Source organism: Phlebotomus argentipes, unplaced genomic scaffold, assembly GCF_947086385.1.
Source record: "Phlebotomus argentipes unplaced genomic scaffold, Phlebotomus argentipes genome assembly contig_5, whole genome shotgun sequence".
Classification (NCBI taxonomy): Eukaryota; Metazoa; Arthropoda; class Insecta; order Diptera; family Psychodidae; genus Phlebotomus; species Phlebotomus argentipes.
This window is the reverse complement of record NW_026776165.1, coordinates 9,042,123-9,069,900: the sequence shown is the minus strand read 5'-3', so window position 1 is coordinate 9,069,900 and position 27,778 is coordinate 9,042,123. Positions and strand designations below refer to the sequence as shown.

The 27,778-nt window shown below is 44.6% G+C and overlaps 4 protein-coding genes across 8 annotated transcripts; 2 read left to right on the top strand and 2 right to left on the bottom strand.

The window, feature by feature from the left end:
* LOC132265743 (protein EFR3 homolog cmp44E) lies at positions 1–4,962 on the top strand. Of its 2 annotated transcripts, none has more exons than XM_059766511.1 (4): positions 1–643; positions 2,458–2,662; positions 2,728–4,261; positions 4,319–4,962. In XM_059766511.1, the coding sequence occupies exons 1-4, from the start codon at positions 556–558 to the stop codon at positions 4,928–4,930; spliced, it is 2,439 nt and encodes an 812-aa protein (XP_059622494.1). In that variant the 5' UTR covers positions 1–555; the 3' UTR covers positions 4,931–4,962. The 2 variants fall into 2 exon arrangements, with proteins under 2 accessions (XP_059622494.1, XP_059622493.1); XM_059766510.1 differs by lacking the exon at positions 1–643 and adding an exon at positions 2,109–2,392.
* On the bottom strand, positions 638–2,046 carry LOC132265744 (zinc finger protein 226-like). The gene is made up of 3 exons (XM_059766514.1): positions 1,812–2,046; positions 1,174–1,489; positions 638–990 (listed from the first exon to the last, which is right to left on the bottom strand). Exons 1-3 carry the CDS (start codon positions 1,925–1,927, stop codon positions 685–687), a joined length of 738 nt encoding a protein of 245 aa, XP_059622497.1. The 5' UTR covers positions 1,928–2,046; the 3' UTR covers positions 638–684.
* Positions 4,963–5,074: 112 nt separating the features above from the next.
* LOC132265745 (peptidyl-prolyl cis-trans isomerase Fkbp12) lies at positions 5,075–6,602 on the bottom strand. Its single transcript, XM_059766515.1, has 2 exons — positions 6,447–6,602; positions 5,075–5,660 (listed from the first exon to the last, which is right to left on the bottom strand). The coding sequence occupies exons 1-2, from the start codon at positions 6,481–6,483 to the stop codon at positions 5,371–5,373; spliced, it is 327 nt and encodes a 108-aa protein (XP_059622498.1). The 5' UTR covers positions 6,484–6,602; the 3' UTR covers positions 5,075–5,370.
* A 1,112-nt stretch (positions 6,603–7,714) lies between these two features.
* On the top strand, positions 7,715–27,421 carry LOC132256108 (protein 4.1 homolog). Of its 4 annotated transcripts, XM_059752296.1 has the most exons (13): positions 7,715–7,905; positions 17,079–17,261; positions 17,327–18,284; positions 18,337–18,473; positions 19,230–19,325; positions 20,097–20,181; positions 20,293–20,363; positions 20,633–23,413; positions 23,893–24,114; positions 24,296–24,388; positions 24,458–24,607; positions 24,706–24,816; positions 24,897–27,421. In XM_059752296.1, the coding sequence occupies exons 2-13, from the start codon at positions 17,091–17,093 to the stop codon at positions 24,960–24,962; spliced, it is 4,941 nt and encodes a 1,646-aa protein (XP_059608279.1). In that variant the 5' UTR covers positions 7,715–7,905; positions 17,079–17,090; the 3' UTR covers positions 24,963–27,421. The 4 variants fall into 4 exon arrangements, with proteins under 4 accessions (XP_059608279.1, XP_059608280.1, XP_059608282.1 ...); XM_059752297.1 differs by lacking the exon at positions 19,230–19,325; XM_059752299.1 differs by lacking the exon at positions 20,633–23,413.
* The last annotated feature ends 357 nt before the right edge of the window (positions 27,422–27,778 follow it).

The following is a 27,778-nucleotide window of genomic DNA, read 5'->3' as shown; positions in this document are numbered from 1 at the left end:
TAGAAACTATCGCTACGAAAAGGCTCTCATGTTGAGAAAAGCAAAAATATCCACAAAGAATCAATAGCAATTTCATTCACTATTAATTGTTTATTTTCCACAAATTTCTCCTCTTCTGATTTTGTTCTCTCTTCTCACTATATTTAATCATAATTCTCTCTCTCTCTCTAAATGTAAATTTTTCTCGCAATCACATTGTTCTAAAATAAGAAATTAATAAAGAAGACATAGAGAAAATTGCCACTTTTCAGCATTAAGTTTTCTCCTTCCGTTTCTCTCTCTCTCTTTCTTCCCAACATAATATCGTGCAAATCCCCTTCTTCAGAGGCACAAAAATTACACAATTAAACTTGACATTTTCTTTAAGCGAAAATTCTCTGACCTATCAAAAAATATACATTCATATCAATATATCAAAAATAAAAAAGTCTCTCACAAGAATTATACATCAACAAAGTAAACCGTGACTTCCTTCGTGATTATTCGTGATTGTGTGTGTGTGTCCCTAAAGTGAAAGAGTTCTCGTGATAAAAGGGTGGAAAGGAAATTAAAGAGATGTCTTCTATGATAAAATGTTGCTTCGAACCCATCGAGCTGCCGGAATTCCTCGATTCCGCCGCCCAGCGATGCACTGCTCCCGGATGTAAGTGTGAATTTGTCGTGTGTGTTTATGTGTGAGTCTCCCTAGTCCTCATTGCTCCACTCGTCCGACTCCTTGTCGTCCAGATCCTCGTCCTCGTCGTCCTCATGGACGCGAATCTCCGGTGACTTGGGCGCCTCACGGCGACTTGAGCGGCCCCGTCTCTTCTTGGGCGGAATCTTGAGTTTCTTCTCCGCACCCTGACTCGCCCTCTGGTGGCGCCGCTCGTGCGCCCGCAGCCCCGAAGCGCTCCGGTGCATCGCATGGCAGAATCGGCACTCGTACGCGCCGCCCCTCAGCGCCGCGGCGCCCCTGTAAGCCGCCTCCGTCTTCTGCTTCAGCTCGTGCACCTGAAAGCCAAAAACCCATGTGAATGTCGCAACACGTAATATAGAATTGAATCGCAGCGCCAAAGGTCAAAGTGACTCCAAAATCTCAGTGTTAAATATGTGCATATTTTTGATGGTGACCAAAATCTAAGGACGTCTTTTGGGCAAAGTTCGATGGCTTTGCAGCACAATTTGGCGCCTCACCTGCATATGCATCTCGAGATGTTTGGCAATCATGAAGCATTTTGTGCATTGGGTGCATTTGAAGGGCTTCGGGTCCGGCACCTCGTCCGGATCGCAGCTGACCACGTTAATGGGCTCGTCCGTCTCCTCTGCAACCGGATCGTCGCTCTCCTCGGCTGCCTCCTCTTCGCTGCTATTGAACGCCGCGCCGCGGTCTATTCGATGTACATTGAGGATGTGCAATTGAAGGGTTTGATAGAGATCGAAGGACATGCCGCACTCTTCACACTTTTTCGGGCCATTTGACGGGTTTCCACTGTCGACTTTGGAAGCAGATCTGCAGAGAAATCCGAATTCAGACACTTTTCGCCCTAATCCCAGCTGGATTACCAAGATATTGTGCTATGAGGAGAGTTTTTGGAGATTGCAGTGAACATTGGAGGATATTAGATACTGTTTTAGAGGGAAAATCATAGAGAACAGTGATAAACAAACCAACAATGGCGACTCTCGAATTGAGGACAAGGAAGCCGATTCTCATGCCCAAAATCTCTCACTACATTCTCCAAATCAGCATGGAATTTCACCTATATTCCTTTAAGTTTCCTTTTGCAAACAGGCAAACACCAGCATTGCCGTAAAAAGCGCAAAATACTCACTTTCCAAACTCCTCAACCTCATCGCGTTCATCATCACTGCTACTGCTTAACTCTAAGGTGAACAGATCCGTGCTATTCGTGTTGTGGAGTTGATTTGTACGATTTGTCGTCTCCATTTGTGTCTGGCGAATCGCCTGGGCGACTCTCTGTCCACTCTTTTGCACTCTCAGATGGGATTTTTGGGCTTTTACCCAACACCTCCGCCTCGGGTGAAAAATTTCGCTTCGCAACAAGCCAACAAAAAATGCTCTTGTCAAATTGGCGTTGACAATCGAAGTGGTGAATTTCTCTCACGCCACCTTGCGGAAATTTCGATAGACATCATTTATTGTTTTCAGCTTTCTTGGTGGAAAATAAGCGTGATTTCCCTGGAAAAACATCTCAATGAACTCTAGAATTTCAGTAAATTTAATAACTTACACCAAATTTCGCATGTATTCTTCGAAAAAGCCCTTGAATGGGAATGTGAGGTTGTGTGATATTTTCATGACTGTCAGTGTGATTGGGGATTTTTTTCTCTGTGCAGAAAACCCCAGAAAAAGTATCTTCCTCCCTTGTTTTTGCAGCTAAAACCATGCTGGGTAGATCCTCCTCATTCCTGAGAATGTCTCCCATTGTAAAAACTCACATTTACTGTGTTTCCCAGGCTGCTGTGGCTGTTGCTCGGCGCTTCGTCCTCGATACAAGCGCTTGGTGGACAACATCTTTCCCGTGAATCCGGAGGATGGCTTAGTGAAATCTAACATGGAGAAGCTCACGTTCTACTCACTGAGCTCTCCCGAGAAGTTGGACAGGATCGGAGAGTATCTGTACTCGAAGGCGGCGAAGGACATCCACAGGAAGCGATACAAGTGAGTGTTTTAGAGAATTTACCTTCCGGAAGGGATTGCAATGAGGTGTTTTGTGATGTTTGCAGGCTTGTGGAGATCGCCATGGAGGCAATGGACCTTCTGCTGATGGCGTGTCACGTGCAGACGTTGAATCTCTTCGTGGAGTCATTTCTGAAGATGGTGCAGAAGCTCCTGGAGGACACGAATGCGAATCTGCAGATAATGGCGACGAACTCCTTCGTGAGATTCGCCAACATTGAGGAGGACACGCCATCCTACCATCGTCGCTATGACTTCTTCATCTCCAAGTTCTCCTCCATGTGTCACGGCAATCATGACAATATCGAGCTGCGCGACAGCATCCGCATGGCGGGCATCAAGGGGCTTCAGGGCGTCATCCGGAAGACTGTGTCTGACGATCTGGTGGAGAACATCTGGGAGAAGCAGCACATGGACAAGATTGTACCCTCGCTGCTCTTCAACATGCAGTCCGGGCCGCTGCGCTCCATCGAGGAGGCCACGCCTTCGTCGCCGCCGGAACTGGCAGAGGCCGTGCTGCGAGAGCTCGTCAGTCGCGCTTCCTTCGCGCACATCCGGAGTGTGCTGAAGCCGCTGCTGACGCACCTGGACAGACACGAGTTGTGGGTGCCGAACCAGTTCGCCATTCACACCTTCCGCATCGTGATGCTGTCCATTCAGCCGCAGTATTCCTACACGGTGGTGGAGATTCTGATGCAGCATCTGGACACGAATCTGCTGTCCTCGCCGAAGACGCGCACGTCGCTGGCTGTCGTGCTGTCGAAGATCATCGCCATTGCGGCGGGTGAGAGCGTTGGGCCGTCCGCTCTGGACATCATCAACAATCTGCTGACGCACCTGCGGACCAGCGTGGGCACCAGCGAGGATCCGCCGCCCGAGGAAGCGCACTACCAGGAGGCGCTGATCAACGCTCTGGGAGAGTTCGCCAATCACCATCCCGACTACCAGAAGATCGAGATCATGCTGTTCATCATGAACACCGTGCCGGATCTGTCGAAGAAGAGCCACGCAGACCAGATGCTGCAGAACATCCTGCTGAAGAGTCTGCTGAAAGTGGGCATGCAGTATCGCACGGTGTCGTACGAGAAGGCCTTCCCGGTGTCCTTCCTGCAGCCTCTGCTCCGCATGGCGCGCTCCACGCACGCGCCCACGCGCATCATCGTGATGCAGATCCTGCAGGCGCTGCTGGACAGACACCAAAATCAGGCCGTGCTGCACGTCGTCTCGGCCAGAACGTACACGGCGCTCTCGCTGGAGTCGCCGTCCAGGGCGGACATTCTCTTCATGCACAAGTACGGCGGCAATGTGATGCGCGCCCTGGTGGACGCGCTGTCGCTGGACGAGCGATTGGACTCCCTCACGGCGGCCTACAACGCCGCAGCGCTGCTGGTGGTGGAGACGGCGTGTGGCGACACGCTGCAGGAGTTCCTTCTCTTTGTGATGGGCGTGCAGGTGAGCGCCACGGACACGGAGGGGCTCAGCGCCTCCCACAGGGCCAATCTGCACTCCATCGCGGTGGCGCTCCTGGCGCTGCTGGCCAGGTGCACAGGCGTCAACACGCTGATGGAGTACTGCGACAAGGTATGAGAGATGCTCCAGATATTAGGATGAATTCAAATCATCTTCTCCTCTTTCCAGATAATTGAGGCGCGCAAGGAGGAGGCGCGGCATATGCTTCCGCCGCTGGACGATCCTTCCTTCTCACTGGATCAGCTGACCACAAATCTTCCGCATCTGCTGATGGACAAGCTGGCGCTCGCCGAGGCGCTACAGCTGGCTGGTTTGGAGTTCTCACGCGTGCAGACGGGTGAGCCGTTCGCAATTCACCAGGAGGACACCTTTGCCCACCGGCCGTCCTGGGTGGAGGCCACGCGTGCCGCCAGCAATCCCGACTTGGGTGCCTTCAATGACGCCGACAGCGTGACGAGCTCACCCGATGTTCAGCGTCGCGCGCTGCCGGCTGAGCTGAACTTCGAGGCGATGAAGCGACTGCTGGCCGAGTCCTCGGACAGCGCCAAGCGCGAGGCGAAAGAGCGCAAGGCGCACATGGCCAAGTACTTCCGCGAGGCGAACTTCGACGAGCTGGTTAGGCGCTCCGAGACGCGTCACGACGCCATCCAGAACAAGCTCAACGAGTTGTTCACGTCGCTGACGAATGAGCGGCAGATTGCTCAGAATGAGGGCAAAGCGGCGCCCGGAGGACAGAAGAAGATCTACGAGGAAGCCTTCCCAGAGCTGTTCTTCTTCTAGAGAGCGAATCCAGCGAGTGATGCTTAATCGGTGGCTGTTAGAATACTAGTCCAGAGGATTTCCGTTTGTTGTTGCATTCCACAAGCTTCTATTTGCGCTGACAAAACCATGTTAATGATTGACGATGTAATAAAAAGTCAAATCTGGGTTCATATTGAAGAGTTTCACACAATTTATTTAGCAATTTGAACATTTCTCTTCCCCGTTCTCGACGTTTCCCGGGTAAAATGCATTAAGTAAAGAGTCCAAAAGACGTGCGGATGCCGTGAGGGATGATCCTCGGTCAGGATTGCGGTGACTGGTGGCTGAGGATGGGGGAAGAGCTGTGTGTGGAGGATTGTCGATTTGGGTATACTGCTCAATTGGATCTTAACTTGGCTAACGTGGGGCGCGCGCCTCTCCAGGAAGACGCCCTTCTCGGCAGCTGTGCGCATCTCTCTTTACTCCACCCGCAGCAGCTCCACGTCGAACGTGAGCGTGGCATTGGGCGGGATCACGCCCGGATGCCCACGGCTGCCGTACGCGTAGTCCGGCGAGCACACGAGCTTGGCGCGCTGTCCCACGGACATTTGCGGCACGCCCTCGTCCCAGCCGCGAATCACCTCGCCCTGGCCCACGGTGAACTTGAAGGGCTTGCCGCGGGTCCGCGACGAGTCGAACACCTCACCGTTCTGCAGCGTGCCCGTGTAGTGCACCACCGCCGTCTGGCCATTCTTCGGGAATGTGCTTCCTGCGCAAGAAGAGAGACTCAGAAAAATTACATGTTCCTAACACGAGAGCCCAGGAAGTCTGGAAATCCTTTAAATTGATCCAAATCTACCGAATCTACCTCGGAATTGACCTTATTTTAGTCCGTTTTTTATTCTCCCAATGCAGAGACTTATTTATAGAACAGAGAGAGAATGGAAATTGCTCTGTTGGAAGAAATTTATAATTGAATGTATATTGATTGCCAGAGAAGGGCAATTTGTGGGGTAAACATTCAATCTGCAAGAGAAACCGCCAGCTTCGTCAGCTATTGTGATATTTGCAATTTCTCCAAGATCTCCACGTCTTTCACATGACAACATAGCGCATAAAAGTGCGAGGAAATCAATTTTCCGTATCCTTCAATTTTCAGCGAATTCTGTTACGCTTCACTGGTTATCGAGATTTGTTTGGAGATTTTTACAGAATTTCAAGTGCAAAGAGTGTCACAAAGGTCAAAAGATTACGGAATCCGATGTGCTATCAGTGGAAATCCAATAGAGAGATGTGCCGTTATGGCTTCCAATCAGCGGAACAGGTGAGGAGTTTCTAGGCATTTTCCACCCGCTCAAATACCCTCCCAATCACTGAGCAATCACATTATTTCGCAGCACAGTCAATTCTCAGAGTGTTTGCGCACATTTTGAATATTTAATTAGGCAATTATAGGCACAGAAGGACGACTCTTGAGGAGCTTCGCCGTGTGGAATCCGCACCCAAATCTTTGCACTGGATTTTCAGTGGAAATACACAATTTCCCCACACTCACCATCTCCACCGGAAATTGGAATAACGTCAACACCCATTTTCTCGTTCACCTGAGCTTCCTGATCTGCGGAAAGTACCAAATAAATGCAGCTGAATTTGCACGACGATCTGACGCGATGTCCGGAACACCTCCAATTGCCAATATGGCGTCGATGGTGAGTTTGTGGTGTGCAGCGGTCAAGGTGGTGAATGTGGCTGGTTGTCAATGGAGGTCAATGGAGTTGGTGAAAGTGTTTTTCGTGTTATCTGCTGAGTGATTGCCAGCCACATCGCGCGATATGATATCCTCTAAGGATCAAGAGGTGTTGCTGGACATCGAGAGCCGTCCTGTGTTGTACGCCAAGGAGTTCTCCACGCCATCGAAGGACAACATTTCGGGCAAGATCGAGGCCTGGAAGGAGCTCAGCATCAAGCATAAATACTCAGAGCACAAGCTGAAAAGTCGATGGGCTTTCCTGCGCAAGAAGTTCCGGAATCGCCTCAGAGCGCACTACGGCGGCGGCCCCATTGCCGATGACATTCAGCTGGACGAATTCGAGCCGATGCGCTTCCTCATTCAACACATCGACTGGGACAGAGCGGAGCGCCTCAAGCGGAAACCAGTCACGTACGACAGGAGCTACCAGGGCGCGTACTGCGAGCCTGAGTATGATGTGAAGCTGGAGGAGGACGTCCAGGTGCTCAGCTCGGACGAGGAGGGCCAGTCCTCGGGCTCCCACTATCCACACTTCGACGACTTCCCGCAGCCGCCGCCTGAGGTGTCGCTGCAGGAGTTCAACAACGCAGACTGCGACTCGTCCGGCAACAACCGCGACGACCAGCTGTTCCTCATGAGCCTCATGCCATTCATGACACAGTTATCCGGATGCCAGAAGCTACGCGCCCGCATACGAATCCTGCAGACGCTGTACGAAGAGCTGAAGAAGCCAGAGTGAATTATATTTGTGTACGAGTTTACCCCTCTCATTTCATTATATTTATGTATTTTCATCTTCCCAAAGGCACCGTAGAAGTCAGAGTTTCGCTCTGCGGACCATTATTGTATGTGCGGTGCCGTGAAAAATAAATAAAGGATCTTTTTCATAGTCATAGCAAAGGAAAAACGAGTGTTTTAGGTAATTGTTGACCTTTCTTGACAATGTTTTGCGTCAACAATCGACATTGTCTACGAGGCGTTTTCCCCACAAACAGTGTTTCGCGTGCTCACCGCTTCACCTAGGCGGCAGCATAGAGTTTCCACCATCGGAGCTCCTCTTCATCTTCAGTTTCGTGGTGACTTTGGGAGTGATTGCGTGTGTTTTCTTCAGTGCGCAGTTTTAAGGCTTGTGAGCTCACGCGCCCCCGTTGTGCCCCAAAAGAGTGCCTCACGGGACAAGTGGAGACACTCTACAGTGACACTCTCCATATGCATTGCATGGATTATTGATCACAACCGTTGAATTGCGAATAACTAATTCCAGGTAAGTTTGAGGAATCCGCCCAATTTTCTACAAGATTTCCAATGTTTTTCCGCGATAGAAGGGTGAAAGTGCAGAACGGATGGCTCGTGGGGGTGATTTTGAGTGTGTTTAGTGGGGAAATGAGTGGTTCAATGTGGTTTTTCGGGGGTGAAATGACCCCAAAAGTCGCTAGAAAATTGTCGCGGGACGGCGCCCATGAAACGTCATCGACACACACAAACGCGCCATCTTCGCCACTGGCCACGAGTGTGAGAGAGATGACACACAGAGGGGCACAGTGAGTGTGAAAAAGAGGGCATAAGCGGGTTTTTCTCGTCATTTTTCCACACAATCGCCGTGGAAATGAGAGGAAAAACATGCAAATTCATGATATTTGAGCACTCCGGAGGCTCCGCTGTGTGCTCCAAATGGACATCACGCGATCCTTGGGTCGGAAAATGTGGGTCAGAAAACTCCACCGCTAGTGTCGTCTCTGTCGCACAGTCAAAATGGGTGCGAGCGAGAGAGGCGGTCAATTGACCCCGCTTGAACTCTTTTGGGGCACCAAATTGAGGGCGATAAGTCTGTCTCACTCGCGCGCGATTAATTTATTCAGGTGTGGGGAGTTTCTGGTTCTGGGCGGGGGAGCGAGATGGCGTGTGGCAGGCTTTCACACGTTTGGCGCCCTTTTTCCGAGACCGCGAATTTTAAATGGTGCGACCGACAAGAAAATCAGAGCTTTGCACTCTCTTTTCCACCTGCAACTCCGTTAAAGCGCGCAGTTGATAAAGCTTTATGTGATAAGAGAATCGATAGTAAAATTATCAGTGTTCAATAGATGAGAAACTTCAGAATGCGAACCTGTGAAACGCGGTGTTGCTGGAGAGCGCAAAATTGTGTTTTTGGGGGGAAAAGAAGAGAGATGATGATAGAAAAGTCGAAAAAACCGGATTTCACGGGCAAAAAAAAAACGATGGTCGAGAAGAACCCAGAAGAAAGAGAATCAAAAGTCGCGAGTTACTAAATGCTCTCTTCTTCTCTTTTCACCTTCGCATTTGTAATTTCGTGTCTTTCTCGTCTCTCACGTCCAAGCCAGAAGAGATGTTAGATGAAAACAAAGAAGTAGAACACGAAGAAGTGATATTTCAGAGGCTCTTTTGCATGGTTAAATCGACTTTTTGGAGAAATTGTGGGCACACTTTCAAGGATTCTTGGAGACATTCCAAAGAAAAGATCATTTGGCAATGCGGAAATCACAACTTCCCGGACGAACATCTGGCAATTCCGAATCAAGACACTCTCAGTGTGTAAATTGCGGCAATTCCTTCTGGATGAACGCGAAGACTTGTAGTCACTGTGAGACGCGCGATGACGTAATCCACACGAATTTAGCCAGCGCGATTAAATTCACAAGACAAACAAAATATCACACACATATTTTAGCCGCAGTTCTCTCACTTTTCACACTGAGAAATCCATCCAAAAGTGGTTGTGCGGAAGAATTTCAGGGGTTCTGAAGCGTCCAGAGAGAATTTCGGAGAGGTTGTAGAACATCTTTAACCTCCACATAATGATTTTTATTTACGTGGAAATTCCCACAGAGAACAGTGGTTAGACGGTGAAATTGCAGTAATAAAGAGAAAAATTATATGGCATTCATGGGTGAATTTGGGTGGAAAAGACGGGAAAATTGGCGGAATTGGCAGAAAATCTCACCAATAACCATTGTTTGTCAAGTGAAATGGAGGGAAAGTCTGTCAATTTCTGGCTATTCTTAGCAATTGGAGAGAAAACCACCATCTAGAGTTGATTTACATACTCAGAAACAAACTGTTATAAGAGAATTTATTTATGGACCAGACAATTTCACACTTTCGGCCTGTTTTATATCAACAAAGATTGGGAGAGAGAGAGAAAACCACAAGAATTTTCCGGTGAGAAAAGCACACCAAGTCAGAAGGGAAATACAAATTGATTTGTGTTGGATTTTGCGAAGGGGGCGAAAATAGTTGAGGATGAGAAGTTCTATTCTTGGATTTCTCTATCGAAATCCAACATTTTTGGTATGATTATCGATTTAATATGTGCTCGGGAAAAGGGACACTCTTTTGCGCGCTTCCCCAGGAAGAAGTGGATTAAAAGAAGTCCTCTTCTATTCGTGAGAAAATCAATTTTTATGATCTTTTCACTCTTTCTCGCTGTAATAAAATGATATTTTTCCTTCATCTGGGCTCGAGCTTGATTTTTTTTTCACGCGCTTGTGGAGAGGAAAAGGCACGTAATTGAATTGGTATTTAGCATGTGAAAGAGCGAATGAGAAAAAAAAGTGTTGTGATGTCATTTCCTCTCGTAAAATTCTAACTTGAAATGGAATTAATTTTTGCAGCAATTAGCGCGCTTCTTATTAAAAGTCGTTCTCATTTGTTCTGTGTGATGAAGCAAAAATTTTATCGCACAATGCTGCATTTGTTGAATACTTTTGAAGCTTTTTCCATGCCAAAAACCTCAATTAGAATTATTAGAATCAAAAACTGCCTCTGAATTTCTACTCTGAACTGTGCGCTTTTTATGGATGGAGAATTTATGCTCGATGGCACCCCTTAAAGAGTTCCTCAACATAAATACACTCATGAAAATGCCTTTTCCTCGACATTTCCCTCTTGTCGCTCTCCTTCGCAAGCATCGAGACTTGTTTTCCTCCCCCATTCATGAATCGCACCCTGAGTTATCACCACGAAATTCATGTGCTGTGTGTGCAATCAATAAATGCCTCTCTAGCGTCTCAATATCGATTGAGCATCGTGGAAATATTCGTCTATTTGTTTAACGCATAAAATTCGTGTGTTTTTCTTTCATAGATTTTATGGGCGAAAAGTTCATAAAATTCACAAGAGCCTTGATGGCATGTGACATGAAAAATGAAGAAGTCTTGTTTGATCTTCAGGCACATAAACTTCAATAAAAGTCAATTGATATGACTTTCGAGGGAAATTTTTTCCTGCAAATAAGAATGCCAACCGAAAGAATCTCACATTGAAAGCGTTTTTGGAGAGTAAATCAGATGAAACATTTAGGCGTGGGAGTGATGAAGATTTTTCCTGCACACACAATTGTGATGCTCACCAAACCTCACTTTGTCGACCATTTACAATCGAATCAATCTTATTTTGCTAAGGGGAAAATGGAGCGAACGATTGAAGATAGAAAGAAGCCTCCACGCAACATTTCTTCAATGAGACGTGAGACAGGCAGATAAAATGACGTTAAATTGAATTAAATTCACTTTGTTCGAATGTCGAAATACATTCCGTGAGTGGAGAGAGAGAGAGAGTGAAAGAGAGCAAAGATTCACCAATAAATTTATGCAAATTTGTGATCTTCACAATGTTAAATCCCACTGAGATATTCAATCTCATCAGCAATATGTCGTCTTTTGCCCTCCGAAAAGCCTAAATCATCGAGACAGGTGGTGCTGGTTTAAAGGAAAAATTGGGGCTAATCCTAGTCATAAATATCTCTAACTGCGTCAGTAGACAGGGATGTTCTTCTCTCTAAGTTTTTACAATGAAACTTTTCAATTAAATTTTAGACACAAATTTCGATTAAAAATTGCATAAATTGACAGGCTTTCGACTAACTTTGACGTTTGCTAGTCTGTCAAATAGATTGTTCGGTCAATAATTGCTGGTAGTGTGTGAATTTTCCACCCTCAGTGCATGTCTTTTATTGAACAAAGTGTCTCTATTGCTATGGTTTCCCTGTGTGTTTGAGGGCGAAAAATCACTCATTTTCCCCCTTTTTTATTTCCTTTCAACATGCACTCCAACAGTTGGAAAAGCGTCTGGTTTGACAAGAGTTTTCGTATGCCACAAGTGTATTTAACACTTAATTCGGCGACTAATCAATAAACATTAGAATCTCAAGAGTCTCTGAACGTTCAATTTTCAGATATTTTCACTATAATAAATTATGAAATTATACGTGAGAAAAGACAGAAAATTATGTCACTCTTTATATTCTCACTCACATTGGAGATTCAACTTTGCTTTGTTGCATTATTGTGTGAATGAAAATGTATGCATGAATTGTTCTTGGCACGGAGAAAATCGATTTTCTCCATCCAAATCCTTCCTTAATCCTGATTAATGACAACTGAACAAGTTAATTTTCCACCCTCTTGGTTGGATTTTCTCATTCACTCACGTCGTGAATAGTGGTGATTTGTTGCCAGATGACCTCATCGATTCTATTCGCAAATTGACTCAACGTCGCTGTGAGAAGAGACACTCGCGCGAAAGATGAAAAACTCGATGAGATTGTGTGTGACCAACTTAAGAGTGAGAATGCTGATAAATTAAATATGATGCTGATGAAAAGAAGGAGGACAGGAGATTTAAAAAATGCAATTCCCACTCAATACGGGTTTTCTTTACATGGAATCCGGGAATATCTTTGACATTCTTGCAGTGTTAATCGTTATTGAAAGGCTTTCTTAGAAAGTTTCGCGTCTCTGAGTTGCATTCTAACTTTCTGCATAATCAAATTTGCACATGAAACGCTATTGATTGGAAAGCCCCGCCTACTTCTACGCCCCGCCTATTTATCTTTGACATCTCTGTGTAAAATGTAAATCCTCGAGTTTCTGCATCACGTGTGCCACATTGTCTTGCATCGTGTTCAAGAGAAGATGGAAAAGAGGAAAATTACTGTGCGTTAGGAGATGCTTTATGGATTTTACGACTTGTCACTTAATAGGATCGAATGGCGATGGTGAGTCTAGTCGAGCTGTCGCCAGAGGAAGTATGAATATTCCGTAACTCCGCAGACTTTATGTCCTCAGCACTCACGCAGGTGGAAAAAAACGACCCCTCAATTATCATGCATTTTTCTCTATATATATTTTTCACGTAATTCCTCCCTCGAATTTTCACAGCCAATGAATAGAAAATGACATGTGTAATTTCACCTGAAGCACGCGTCTCGCTTAATCGCAAATGCACAGTGAAATTTCTAAGTCATTACGGTCATTAGATGGAAGCTCCCCTAGTGATCCAGTGAGGAAAATATCGTGGGAAAAAGTGGGAACGGTTACAAAGACGCGCGCGAGAAGTGAGAAAAGATTATATGGAGTGCATTTCTTGAGGGCATTTTCTCAATGCGGATCATCAAACTGTAAACGTGAGTGGAACAAAGAAGAAGAAAAGTCACAACAACACAATCAACAATTGAACACTTTTGTTACCTCTTCAGACGGGATTTTCCTCTCTCTTTCGTATCGAATCATATCACATTTTTCTCTCTCTCTATACATTATAGAAAATTGCCTGTCGTGCGTGAATAATTCACATTGACATGAAGAGACGATTTGGAGTTGTTTGAAGAGAGTTAAAGCAGAAATTTTCTCATCGAAAAGAGCGTGTGTGCGTGTTTGGAGAGATGAAAAATACTCTCTTGTGATCTATTTTGGGATGTTCTCAACTTCGTGTAAGCTTTACACATTCTATACAAACATCGATATATCTCATCATCGATTAAAAATAAATTGACACATTTTGGAGGTTGAAAGAGGGAAAAAGGGTGCGAAAATTATTGAAAAATTGATGATAATTTCAAAGGATTTGCACATTATTGATGACACGACAGTGCAATCCTGCCTTCCTATTGGTCACTAGGATTGTTTACAAATGCCAAGAGCCAATAGGAAGCCAAGTTGTCGTCTGACATGCTTGGATTTCAGTTTAATTCAGCACAAGTGACTAAAGCTGGTTCACAAATTCCACTGTTTTTTTTTATAGGTATATAAAAAAAAATACAGAACTTATGAATCATTGCGATAACTAATGTGAATGTCAAGTAAAGTGCAACAAGTTTAAATTGATAAGGTTACTTGTGGCTACATAATTGGTATGTTGGAGTGGAATTTTTGATATAAATCCGACAAACTTCCGTCATGACCAAAAAGCACTGTTTTATGTGGAACTTGCGCCTTTGTCAATTTTTCGGTAATTTTCATAGTCTTTCTGCGAGCAACAATAACTCCCAGAGAGCACCATTGAGGCGGGAAGAATGGGTTTTTGACTGATTTCCTTGACCCAAAAAGCCGTTCAATTAATTTCAAGACATTTTCTACTCACAATATAACTTCCGAAGGTGAAGAAAAGGACATTTTTTTTTCGCCAACGTGTGTAGCACCCTGTTTTGCTTAGTATGTTTAATGGATGAGGAAATGTAAGGCATTCCGCGGGTGAATTTTGCCGAAGAGGTGGTTTTAAGAGGAAATTGGCGCCTTTTTCATGCAACTCTCTTTGCCACTCTTTCAACAGAGAATCCGTTAGAATTTCTCGTTGCATTTACACTGCGGTACGTGAGGAAAGCCACGTGTTATGAAAGAAAACATAAAAGCAAGAGCGAGAGAGGCGAATGTAGTGAGAAAACATAAAATATACATATTTTTGTACATGCATCGACTTGTGCTGAGAATCAACACTAACACTTTGTCGTATGTTAAGTTGTACAGTCAGTGAATGGTCGCATTTTGCGCATATATTGAGAAACATTTTAAGGCGTTGTCTCACAACTCTTGAGCCAGCGAGCAACAGTAGTTCTGAACATTTGAGCTGATGAGAAGGCACAAGCTGATTTGAACTGCTGCAGACTGAAAATAGAATCCACTTCTAAGAATAGGATGTTTTCTTTTGCCACTATTTTCTGAAAGGCATGGCAGAAAAGAGAGTGACTTGAAGTGAGTCGATTAGAATTGAATACTGATAAAATGTTTCCCACTGAAGAATTTTGACTATTTCGTCAATTTCCTAATGGCATTCTTTTTTGATAAATTGATGGCATTTTGAACAACAATCAGCGTTGAGAGTGAAAGCAGAAAATGCTCAATGGAGAAGTTATTGAGGAAGATTGAAACTGGTTTATAAATAACTTGCTAAAAGCACTCGAAACGGCAGAAATGAATTAATATTTCAAGTGAATATTGTTGCAATTTACTCTGTTTTACAATTTTTTCTAGTAAATTTCTGTGAGATTTTCAAATATTTATATAATCTAACAATTCCACTGATAAGTATTTTTCAGTTACCGTTGTGTTAAAATGTTTGCTGAAAAGATATTAAATATTTACATAAAGCTTCTTATCTACTTAATATCAAATAAAATTGTGGTTTGGGGAAATTCAATTACGAGCATGAAAATTGCAAAGTCATCTCAACATTTCAGAGAGTTTTTTCCTTCCCTGCCAGTGAAGTAGTGTTTGTGAAAAATTGTAAAGCTGAGTCATAAATCTTTAAAATTGGGAGCAGCAAATCGTTGATGCAAACATAACAAACGCCCCAATAACTTCGGTTCTAATTATTCCATTTGCTTCATCATTTCGACATTTAAGAGCTTTAGCAAAATTTAATGTCTCTTTGGAACATTCGACGTTCGTTTGACCACCAGTAGAGGCGCTTAAAATGCTACCATCGCATTGCTATTGACAGAAGTTTAACCTACGCCACTGCTCAAATTCTTCAGCACATTAACAGGTTGAATATATAATTTTTGCTCCCATTTACGTGTCAATATCAATAATTTCGCGACTAGTAATTTCCACCACTTCCCATAATTTCAATTAATCATGCTAATTAAAGTGATCAAGTGGCGAGTTTATGGATTAACTGCCAAAAACTGCTAGACGCTTAATTACATTAAAAGGCACTTTGGCGGAAAATTCATGACTTGAAGGGTGTTTTTTTTTTTTGCTACCCCTGGAATTAATTAACACACTTTTTCTCCATTCCGTGGTCAGTCACTTTCCCTTGTGAGAGTGGTTTTGGAGACGCGCATGAGCTTTTGTGTGGATGAGGTTTATTTTTAGGCGATTTTCCAGGATGTTTTCAATAGGATTGCTAGGATGATTCCAGTAGGATTTATTTGCAGACAACACGAAAGCTTCAACAGTAAATCTTTGTGCGGTAAAAAAGAGGTGTTCTTTGTGGAAAGTTCACCCCCTTTTTTCTGGTCATTAACCTTCAGTGTTGGAGGCTAAAAAGGAAAGTCTGATGATTGAGCAAATAGAGGAGGGCTTTCATGGAGTCACTTTTAATTATTCAACCTCTTTTTCTCCACCTCCGAGGGCAAGGATCACATTTCACCTTGGAAAGTGGCAATTTCCTTCACTTTTTCCTTTGGCTAAAAATATCTCACTAGCAGTGATGTCAACATTCATGGAGAAATTGCCGTGCTGAGAATGATGGCAATTGGAAAGAATGGAAGGAAAGAAAATTGGCAACTTCCTCATTGGGTTTAAGTTTTGGAGAATAGAAGAAAAGACTGTTGCTAAGATGAGCTTTTCGCTCTTGTATGCGTAATTTTATTAGTATTTCCATTTCACTGCATAATTTAATGGCTAAATGATGTGTGTGATTTTGTCTGGTGAGGGAAATAATGAATAGTGGATGCAGAGGAGGAAAAGAAGAGAATGAAGGAAAAACATCAACACTTTCTTTTCGATCTCATTCAATTGAATTAAAATAACAAATAGTGGTTTTTTTTTCAACACATTTCTTTACTGCTTCCATTCGTCAATTTATCGTACAAAGGGAGAGATTTTTCACTTTCAGAGTGTGTATCTTTGAGAATCATTTGTGGGGACATTTTGAGGGAGAAAGTTGGGCGGGGAAAGTCAAGTGGAGAAGGAAGCATTGAGATCAAATTTCAAGTGATCTTTATTGATTCTTCGAGATTCTAAAAATAGCTTAAGAGGAGAATGAAATTTACAAGTACTTCTGTGACTTTTGGTTGTATTTTTCTGTCTCTTTTCTGCCCTGCAGCAATTGTTGGGAATAATTTATGTGTCCAATTACATTATAATCCAATTCTTGACTGTGCCTTTTTGGCATTGAATTTCCCAATGGGGGATAATATGCTGGGGATTTTCTCCCTACGGAGGGTCGGAAATATTCTTGAAAATTGAATTTTCTCATGCAATTTCTCTGACAGGAAATGCATATTCCCTCCCCGGCGCGAGCCAGAGAGTCGTGAGTGTATCGATTTTGGCGGGTGGCCGGAGACAAATAGCGTGTAATAAATAGTGGCTAGTCGCGTGGGTGGAGTGGAAGCACGGTGAAAGGACGCGCAACAGGGTGCTTGAGTAATTGAGTTTCACTTTCGCTTATGAGCTTGTGGGTTTCTTTGTCTTGCAGAGGGACGCGAAGATGCCGGCGGAAGCAGTGAAGACGGCGCCTCCGCCCAATGTGGGCGCCACTCAGCCGCCACCCGCCGCGGCCGAGACGACGCCCAAGAAGAAGGCCGTGGCGACGTCGGGAAGAGCGGCTCTGGCCAAAGTCACCCTCCTCGACGGTTCAGTTCTCGACGTGACGATCGAAGTAAATGCGCTTTTTGCATTGGACTCGAAGAGTCACCAGACTCACGCTGAATGTGTTTCTTGCAGAGAAAAGCGAAAGGACGCGATCTGCTGAACTCCATCTGTGCGGGTCTGAATATCATCGAGAAGGACTACTTTGGGCTGATTTACAACACAGCCACGGATCCGCGCACGTGGCTGGAGCTGGACAAGCCCGTGTCGAAGTTCTTCAAGAGCGATCCGTGGATTCTGCAGTTTGCTGTGAAGTTCTATCCTCCGGAGCCGGCTCAGCTGCAGGAGGACATCACGCGCTACCATTTGTGCCTGCAAGTGCGCAATGACATCCTCGAGGGTCGGCTGCCGTGCTCCTTCATCACGCACGCCCTGCTCGGCTCGTATCTCGTGCAGTCGGAATTGGGTGACTACGATCCGCAGGAGATGAAGAGTCGCGCCTATTTGAAGGACTTCCGCTTTGCGCCCAATCAGACGCCCGAGCTGGAGGACAAAGTGGTGGATCTGCACAAGTCGCACAAGGGCCAGACGCCCGCCGAGGCGGAGCTGCACTATCTGGAGAATGCCAAGAAGTTGGCCATGTACGGCGTGGATCTGCATCCGGCGAAGGATTCCGAGGGTGTGGACATCCTGCTGGGTGTCTGCGCGACGGGATTGCTGGTGTACAGAGACAAGCTGAGGATCAATCGATTCGCCTGGCCAAAGATCCTCAAAATTTCTTACAAGCGTCACAATTTCTACATCAAGATTCGTCCAGGTGAATTTGAGCAGTACGAATCCACGATTGGCTTCAAGCTGGCCAACCATCGCGCTGCGAAGAAGTTGTGGAAGGCTTGCGTGGAGCATCATACTTTCTTCCGCCTTATGACACCCGAGCCGACGCCCAAGAGCGGCATCTTCCCGCGCTTTGGCTCCAAGTTCCGCTACTCCGGACGCACGATGTACGAGACCAGGAAGGAGCCGATCGACCGTCCGGCGCCGGCCTTCGAGCGCAGCCTCACCGGCAAGAGACTCTCCAGTCGCAGCATGGACGGTGAGTGTCGCTCTTGTGGGCTTGAGAATAAGACTAAAAATTTGCCTTGCAGCTCTAGCGCTGGCGGAGAAGGAGCAGGCAGAGAAGGACAAGAAGCGCCACACAATGTCTCATCCTCCGGATCACATTCCGGAGTTGGATTCTCCGAGACAGTCGCGAAGTCCGCTGAAGAAGGATAAGAAGGAGAAGGTAAGAGAATATCAGTGGAATGTTCGGGGTTTAATCAGTTCGCGAGATTAAAGATGCTATCTTTGTTCGGCTCAGAGTTGAGGAAGCAGAGACATTTTAGATAATATCAAGATGTTTCGCAAGACATCTTCATCGAGAAATCCTTTCTGAACTCAACTCTGATGCCAAAGGATACAATTTTTGGGGTGAAACTAACTTTAAATTTAAATTTTTCCTTTTATGAAACTCTCTTGCAAACAAAAATCTTTTTAATCACGGGTGGATAATTTAATTAAAGTCAAAAGCATCTAATTAAAGCAGAATATTAAACCTTCATGAGGAAATTAAATGTGGACAAAAGTGGCTAGAAAAATGCACGAAAATTAGTTGGTTGAATTTTTGTCTCACGAACTTTCACAACTACTTTTATTCTTTCTTCATTTCATTTATTATTTAATATTGAATTTAATTTTTTTTTAGATAACAATTGAAGAATACTAATTGGATTAAAATGAAAAAAAGAATGGAAAAATTGACAAAATTAATGATAGTGTTTTTAACATAAATTTTTTTTTAAGTTTATTCTTCGCCTCAAATTTTCTGCAATTATTTTAGAAAACTAACACACAACTAACGAGTGTTTTTCTCTCCTTTCGCCCTTCCTTCACACAAATTCTCAATCCCACTGTTTGTGTGGTTGTAACACGAATTTTTGAATACCTGAAAAATTGTGTGTCTGTGCGAAAAACGCGCACGACTTAATGTAAAATGGATCAGCTGAAGCGAGAATCCAGCACTGGAACGGCTTCGGCCTCATCCCAGAGTTCCCTCGAGGGTGAATATGAGACGACAGGTGGATCGAGTGCTGATCAGGTTAATTTCTTCACTTAAGAAAAAAAAAGCAATTCAAAACATCACCAGATCTTTTATGCGTTATTTATTATTGTCCTTTTTGCTCTGAAGCTCTCTTTTGCCATCGACGAAGAGATGTTTTTCTTCTTTCTCTTCCTTCTATGTTTGTCCAGAATATCTTCTGAGCTTTTGTGTTTTTTTTCCTCTTATTAAATCATTGTTTTGTGGACATTTTTTTTGTACCAGTATTTATATATACTTTATGAGCTTTTTCCTCCAGCAATTCAGTGAGAATTTCCCCATTGATTATTCGTTTGACTGTCTTATGGTTTCTTTTTTCTTCCCATAACTGTTTTTGCTGGCTTTCATGAGACAACGAAATGATCAAGTTTTTGTCTGAGAGATCAAAATGTTTTGATTTTTCCATTCTTTCATCGGGAATACAAGTGAATGAATTTGCCATCAGAAAGGGTCAATTTGTCTATCAAAATTGCGCTTATTGGATGAGAATTGAGCAGAAAATTCACAATTTGGTCACCAAGTAGATGAATGATCCTGTAGTTTTCAAACCGCATGACAAACTAATGCTTTGTAATATAATTTTGCGTCTTCTTAAGGCTTTTTACTAGTGTAGTTTATGCAATGTATGAATGAGAATTCTCTGTGGAGTTTCCATAGAATTCCCATTCATTCAGCTTCTTCATGTGTTGAGCTTCGGACAGGTGGAGGGATTTTCACGGTGTGTTTCGGGGCAAAGATCCGGTTAAAACACCTGCCAATATCTTCTTGCAGAAACCGGCTGGTGGTGTTTCAGTGCTGCCGACCAAGAAGGAGAGTGAAAAGGATAAGGGAGATAAGAAAGCAGCAGCCGTGAATGGTGAGACTTTATACATTAAAATTTTCTATTGGATTTCCTCTGCTAATCTTGCTGCTTTTCTTATCTCTTGCTCACTTACTCTCTCTCTCTCTCTTTCTCTTTTCCTGCCAGGAAACGAAACTGACCCGAATGACTCTACACTCAATACGTCTGATGAAAAGTCACCGACATCCAAGAGAAGGGTGAGTTGAAGAGTTTGAGCAGAATTGTATTTTCTATCTTGAAGATACTTTGTCTTGGCATTTTGCTCGAGTTTTTTGGCTATAGATTTTGAGTCATACATTACAATATATATCCAATGGACTTGCTGTAGATTTTGGAGAAAGTAGCTTTGATAGGGTATTTTTTATTTAGGATTTTGATTTTATTTCTTTCATTTTTCTTTTGCCATTCCCTTAAAAACACCATGTCCTGTGTTCCAAATTATCCCTATTGTTGACATGCTGTGTAGGGATTGGGAATCTTCTCATCGGGCAGGAAGAAGGACAAGACGCCGCCCAAGGACAAGACGCCACCCAAGGACAAGACGCCACCCAAGGAGGCAGGAAAGAAGATTGCTGTGGCCGTGGAGACGCCAGCAACTGGCAAGGAACAGACTCAGCAGACGGGCTTCACGAAACCCTACGAGTACACGGATGAGGATCCCAATGTGAGCCCGTCGAGGAAGAATTACACTCAGGGTGGCTTCAGATATGACCAAGATCCGACAGTGAGGGCGAAGGATGCTGCCAATGATGGGCAATTGAGTCCCAACTCACAGGCAAGACGAGCCACTGGCCTGGCGTTCAATTATGCTCCTGGTGAGGATCAGAAGTTGAAGGAGGAGGCGGTGAAGAGGCAGACAGGCGGAGAATTGTCGCCTAAGACAAGGGAGAAGCTCGCCCGTGGCGAATTGTCGCCCAAGACGAGGGATAAGTTGCTGAAGGAGGGCAATTTGTCGCCTAAAACCAAGCAGAAGTTGCTAGAGCCCATCAAGATTGGGGCAGGAGGATCGTATTCGCCGAACAAGGATGCTGCTGCGGCTGCTGGCAAGGAAACAGGGCCGGCGGGAACATACAAGACTCTGCAGGATCCCAATGCGGCGCTCCTAAATGCTGAGAGACAAGCCGGCGGAAGAGCGGCTCCTGTGGCAGCAGCGGCGGCGGCGGCGAAACCGCCGGCTGAGCCGAAGCGAAAGAAGGTGAAGATCATGGTGGTGGTGTCGAAGTTGGATCCCAAGACGAAGAAGATGGATCCGGCGTCAGGAACAGTGGAGCACAGCACTGGGATCTTGGACACTGAGACGGGGAAGATTGAGTCGAAGTATGGCGTGATTGATCCCAAGAAGGCCACTCTTGAGGCCCTGGACGAGAGGACGGGCAAAGTGGCGACGCATCAGGGCACAATTGAGCCCAAGTCCGGACATATTCACTTGACTTCGGGTGTGATGAATCCAGACACGGGCCGAATTGACGACAGTCTCGGCGGTGTGATTTGTGTGGCGCCTGTGGACAATCCCACGATGGAAGTGACAGCGATCACGGGCAAACTGGATCCGGCCACGGGGAAGGTGGACACGGTCAATGGGGATGTGGAGCGGTCGAAGGGGGTGTTCAATGTGCAGTCGGGCTTCATTGACACCAAGTATGGTCAGCTGAATCCCAAGACGGGCGAGGTGAGAACACTTGATCCCAAGTCTGGCAAGGCGCAGGCCAGGAAGGCCACTGTGGATCCCGTCACGGGGCAGATCACGGTGGCTGGTGTGGTTGATCCCAAGACAAACAAAGTGGATCCCAATTTGGCGCACTTGATTGCCATTGGGAATCACCTGGAGCCCGTTGTGGAGGTCGTCGGGGTGGCTGGGAAGGTGGACAAGAAGGGCTTGATCGATCCAAAGACCGCCACTGTTGAGGCGTCGACGGGTCAGGTGAATCCGGACACTGGGAAGATTGACACGAAGTACGGACAGTTTGATCTGGTGAAGCACACCGTGACCTTTGTGGATCCCAAGACGGGCAAGACCGAGGTGAAGGATGCCAAGATTGATCCGGTGACGGGTCAAATCTTGCTGAAGAATCAGGTGAATCCGAAGAGTGGGAAGCCCGAGAAGGACTTTGGGCGCCTGATCTCGCTCAGGATTGTGCAGACGCGACTTGACCCGGCCACGGGCAAGGTTGTGCCGGCTGAGGAGATCAAGGACGCCGTGGTGGATCCGAAGACCAATCAAGTGTGGGTTCTCGCTGGCAAGGATCCGAAGAGCGGCGAAGCGCTGTACACATCGAGTCAAGTGGATCCCAAGACGGGCTATGTCATCACAATCTACGGGTATCTCAACAAGAAGACCAATGAAATTGAAAAGCAGACTAAGGTGGATCCCAATCTGACCAAGGTTGACCCTGCCAATGGGCAAGTGTTCGCTGCCACAGGTGAGAGAGATCCCGCCACGGGAGAGCCGCTGTTCAGCGCCTCCCAGGCGGATCCGGAGACCGGAGATGTGTACACGAAGGTGGGCAAGGTGGACCCGAAGACGGGCAAAATCATCCTCGTGAAGGTGGTGTTGGTGACGAAGAAGGATGAGCGCGGGAAGCCGAAGGAGCTGAAGCCGGAGGAGTGTGAAATTGATCCGGAGACAGGCAGAATTAGCAATGTGTTCAGCAAAACTGTCTATGTGTACAACATGGTGGATCCCATCACTGGTGAGATCATTGAAGTGGATCCCAATGATCCGCGCGTTGCTGGTGCCAGGACGACTGTTGTCCAAACCATGTCGCTCACCGGTGAGATTGATCCGGTGACGGGACGCATTCGGACCGAATATGGCCTTATTGATCCCAACACGGGTGACATTGACCCGGCCACAGCAGTGACAGATCCCGTCACGGGCAAGAAGATCCTCAACTACACCCAAATCGATCCGGCGCACTTCGGCAAGGAGGTGACCACCACCAAGGAGACCGTGCCCATCACGCGCGAGCAGTTCTTCGAGGGCATCAAGCATCTGCCGCGCGACGCGCTGCGACGCGACAGCGAGGCCAGCTCGGAGGGCGACGTTGCGCAGTACGCCAGCGATGGGACGGGCGTGAAGGAGATCGCGGGACAGAAGCTGGGCAAGTACGTGACGCCGCCGACGGTGGTGAAGACCACGACGAAGCAGGTGCTGACTAGGGATGAGGGCGGCGTGACGCACGCCGTAGAGGAGGAGATCCGCAATCTGGGCACCGGCGAGGTCACATACAATACGCAGGAGCATAAGGTACGTACATCCTCCAATTGCCCCCCAACCCTTTCTAGCGACTTGGGCAGAAGAGAAGAGCACAGGGAGTATGTAGGAGAGCATCCTGACCCGCCTTTTTGTTCAGTTGATCGATGTTGGCATGATGTTTGACCATGAAGTGCACCTTGAGAGAGAGAAATTTCTGGGAATTGATGAAATACACTGACGACAAATGTAGAAAGGATACAAATTTTGCATTAATTTGTATTGAAAGGCAGAATTTTATATCCTTTTTACTATTTCAACCAGTGTAAGATATTCTCAATTGTCAGTTTGAGCAATTTCTCTCTGTTGTATTGTATCAGTGTGCATTTGTCAGTTGATGCAATTGAGAAACACTCTCTCCCCACCCCCGAAAGAGCCCCCCAATTTGCCATTCATAGTGTCAGTGTGCTGAATGGCGTTGCATGAATTCCGAGAATATCCGCTGAAGACTCAGTCCTGACCCTTCAAACTAGGCTGACGCACCCACAGACGATACGTCAGGCGCTTATGTGACTGCCACGGCTGTCACGACGCGCACGGCCACGACGCACGAGGACCTGGGCACGAATGCCAAGACGCAACAGCTGGAGGAGAAGACGGTCGCCACGACGCGCACCCACAATCTCAACCGGCAGGAGCAGCGAGTCGTGACGCAGGAGGTGAAGACCACGGCCACAGTGACGAGTGGCGATCAGGTAAAGAGCGCCCCTCCTTGACACCCTCCCCTCCCATCCCTAACTGAATCCGCGTAGAGCGATGTCCTGCACAGCGGAGTGACTAAACGGCCTAATATTGCACGATGAATTGCCACAGATTTATTTGACTGATTTATTTTCATTTGCTCGTGATCCCACACCCACACTCGCAATTGCTTAGTATGGTCGCCGAGATAGTGTCTCGTCGGCGAGCTCAGGCGACTCTGGGACGCCCATCGACGGACCGTTCGAGGGCCCAACGAAGCCCTACCAGGTTTGTACGGCGGGCGAGAGCCGCTAGTCGCGAGCAGAGGCTAATGCTGGACGCTTTGTGTCCTTGCAGGGCGACCCCAATGTGCCAGCCGTGCCACGAGTGCCACCCAACACGGAGCAGCAGCGCGTGACCGTAGACCAGGACGAGTACAATGAGCAGGGAGAGATCATTTCCTCGCAGACCGTCTCCAGCAAGACGAGGACCGTGGAAACAATCACGGTGCGTTCCAATCCAATGAAAGAGAGTGGAGAATTAGAGGGGATCAAAAGAACGTGGAAAATTGGTCTAATGTCTCCTATTCTCCTGTTCATTTTCAGTACAAAACCGAGCGAGACGGCGTCGTGGAGACTCGAGTGGAGCAGAAGATCACGATTCAGTCTGACGGCGATCCAATTGATCATGACAAGGCGCTGGCCGAAGCCATTCAAGTGAGTGTCGCTGCTTTTCCGCCTCTTGAAGTGCACCGAACGCTCAACTAAATCAACTTCTTTTTCCCACCCCACTTTAGGAGGCCACAGCCATGAATCCCGACATGACGGTGGAGAAGATCGAGATTCAGCAGCAGACGCAGTAAAGCTGAAAACTCAGTGTGTGCTTTTTGTCGGGCTGGGATTTAAGATGGGAAAAATAATCACAAGATGTGCAGAATTGAGAAGTGAAAAACATAAAATATGTTTTGTAGGTGTGTTAAGATTTAAAAGAAGAAGAAGAAGAGAAAAAAAGGAGGTGAACCTAAAAGGTGCACCACAATATTTATCTCGTAAGATGAAGAAATGAGAGCGAGTTGTAAGGAATTCATTTTTTTTTTGTAAGTGTCTCTTAAAGATGAAGACATCTTTTTCCTCAAAAAGAAAAAAAAATCATTAATTCAGAGAAGAATGAAAAAGAAAATTCAGTGTTTTTCGCTTGAAAAGTGGAAGAAAATGGCAAATGTGGCGCTTCGAAAGGAGAAAAAAAAAACTTGAAGTTGAAGAAGTGTTAAATGTGCTTTGTGAGGAGAAGAAGAAGCTTTTGTCGCCTGAAATTCTACCCTTTTCTCACCATCTTTCAAAAACCTTTCAGAAGAAAATCTGCGATGAAATTGACCCAAGTGTTCAATAAAAACATTTTTAAAATGAAAAATATATTGCTTGTAAAATTGACATATTTTCGATGAATTATAAAATGAGAAAGAGAAAAAAAATGACATGGAGAAAGAATTATAAGATTATTAGGATGAATAGAAGTAAAATATTTTTAATGAAAATTAATGCAATGAAATCACAACTAAAATGCGCCTGAATTTTAAAGAATTTTGCACTGAATTCAATTTCTTCCTCTGTTAAAGTGAGATTGTTTTCTGTTTTCGGATTTTTTCTACCTCTTCACTTTCACTTTGTCTTTATGTTTTTTTTTTACAACATTAACATTCCATAATTTCATTAATATCTTATTGTTTTTTTTTTGCCACATCTAAATCATGAGAACTTTTGTCTTCTATCTTTACTTTTTTTTTGTTCGTTTAAGTATAATTTAGTGTTTCTTTGTGAGAAGAAGAAAAAAAAACAGAGAAACAGAATTGAGAGGAAATTATCTTGTATTATCATTTTTTTCATGTATTTTCTTGCTGTAATTTTCAAGTTAAAATAAAAGTAAGATATACTTGTCAGTTTTTGTCAATGTTATTTTGCAATATCAAGTCTCTGCTTAGAGAGTGAGAAAAAACAAGAAGAGTGGAAATAAACTCGATTTATTGCTAAGAAGATAAGAAGAAAGCGTTTTTTTTTTTGCGAGAAAATGACGAAAACTATTCTAAATGTAATTTATACAATTTGTAGGTAACACAAGAGCAAGTGGGCGAATTTTGGAAAATTTTTTATGGTCCCAATCAGATATTGGATTGAATTTGCATAAAATTGACGTCTTGGCATAATGAATTCAAAATTTGCCATGCCAGGTCGTTTCTTAAATCTGTTACTTACCTATAAGTCAGTCGGGATTTTTTTTTTCTCTCGTTCCTTTTTCCTTGATTTTTCCTTATTTTACTCAGAAATTCACATGAGTGTTTTTGAGTCGCTTTCGCATGAATCAACCATATGTTTTACCCATTTTACCAGCAAACTACACTTTGGGCTGAATAAATGATTATTCTCAAACAAATTACCACACAAAATGATTCTGATGTTTCTATTTACTAATCATCGGATCTTAAGGAGTCCACAGTACGGAAAAGGTCGTATAACAGGGTAAGTTTTCCCGCGTCTTTTCTCAATAAAACAATAAAATGTCTCTATTCACACTTTGTATATGAATTCACGCGAAAAAATTGTTGTGCATTTGAAACGTGGCGTCGAAAGAACAATTTTTGCAGGCAATTGATTTGCAGATTCTAAAGGAATCTAAAGGATCTTCTTCGGGATTTCTCACCAGCAGTCCAACAGCCATAGAAACCATAACGTAAATAACCATATATCGTTTTGAAAGGACCAAAAGATAGACTTCAACACCAATTTTTCACCACTCAAAAAAACGCAACCTTGAACGTAACGCAGGAGAGAAAGAAAAGACGTGAAGAGTTTATCTTTTGCACGGTTTTTTTTTCACTTGTTTTTCACTTCTTGGTGTGTGTGTATTTATACAAATTATCCGTTACAAATGTCCAAGTAACAATTTGTAGTTTTGTAATTCCTATATTCATACTCAATAAAAAGTATATAATAATATATATAAAATAATTGTTTTGATTACACAACATTGTTTTTTTTTATCATCTTTACACATCTTAAGAGGACACGATAATATTTTTTTTTGTAATTCATTGTAAAATTTATAGGTTTTTTTTTAGATTTTTCCTCACTTATATAATGAAGGTACACATTTCTATCAATATAAATGTTTCTTTTCCGCCATTTTTCCTGCTGCTCTCATTTCCTCAATCAATTCTATCCAGCATGACTGCATAAGAAAAATTCTGTGTGTGTTTGTGCTGGAGATTTGACAAGACAAAATTATACACATTTCTTTTTTTCTTCTTCCTTCTGAATTGGGGGAAAATCAAAGAATTTCACTATTCTTTTGACACTAATTGACAGAAATGAAGACACATTTGTTTTGTCTGTAAAATCATTGTTTTGTTTCTTTCATACTTTCTTGAAATTGTCGGTGTAAAATGGCACAAAAATCTCTGCACAATTCAATCCTTTGCCCTTCTCATCAACATTAATAATCCAATCCATCCACAAATATCTACGTTTTTTTTTGTTTATGTATTTTACCACAAAGATGGCAACAGAGAGTGCACAAGCGATATTTATCATTAGTAAGTTTGGTTTTCATCTTCTCCGTGATTCTCTTGGAAATTTTACACAATTACTTCGCGAAACTTTTCATCATTTTCAATGTTTTTTTTTT

Excerpts from the sequence above, each read along its gene's own strand:
- LOC132265743 (XM_059766511.1), top strand. The coding sequence starts at position 556 with ATGTCTTCTATGATAAAATGTTGCTTCGAACCCATCGAGCTGCCGGAA. Across the intron at positions 644-2,457 it reads GCGATGCACTGCTCCCGGAT|GCTGCTGTGGCTGTTGCTCG; the intron begins GTAAGTGTGAAT and ends TGTGTTTCCCAG. Across the intron at positions 2,663-2,727 it reads ATCCACAGGAAGCGATACAA|GCTTGTGGAGATCGCCATGG; the intron begins GTGAGTGTTTTA and ends TGATGTTTGCAG.
- LOC132265744 (XM_059766514.1), bottom strand. The coding sequence starts at position 1,927 with ATGGAGACGACAAATCGTACAAATCAACTCCACAACACGAATAGCACG. Across the intron at positions 1,490-1,811 it reads GAGGTTGAGGAGTTTGGAAA|ATCTGCTTCCAAAGTCGACA; the intron begins GTGAGTATTTTG and ends ATTTCTCTGCAG. Across the intron at positions 991-1,173 it reads ATCTCGAGATGCATATGCAG|GTGCACGAGCTGAAGCAGAA; the intron begins GTGAGGCGCCAA and ends TTTGGCTTTCAG.
- LOC132265745 (XM_059766515.1), bottom strand. The coding sequence starts at position 6,483 with ATGGGTGTTGACGTTATTCCAATTTCCGGTGGAGATG. Across the intron at positions 5,661-6,446 it reads TCCAATTTCCGGTGGAGATG|GAAGCACATTCCCGAAGAAT; the intron begins GTGAGTGTGGGG and ends CTTCTTGCGCAG.
- LOC132256108 (XM_059752296.1), top strand. The coding sequence starts at position 17,091 with ATGCCGGCGGAAGCAGTGAAGACGGCGCCTCCGCCCAATGTGGGCGCC. Across the intron at positions 19,326-20,096 it reads GTGGATCGAGTGCTGATCAG|AAACCGGCTGGTGGTGTTTC; the intron begins GTTAATTTCTTC and ends ATCTTCTTGCAG. Across the intron at positions 24,115-24,295 it reads CAGTGACGAGTGGCGATCAG|TATGGTCGCCGAGATAGTGT; the intron begins GTAAAGAGCGCC and ends GCAATTGCTTAG.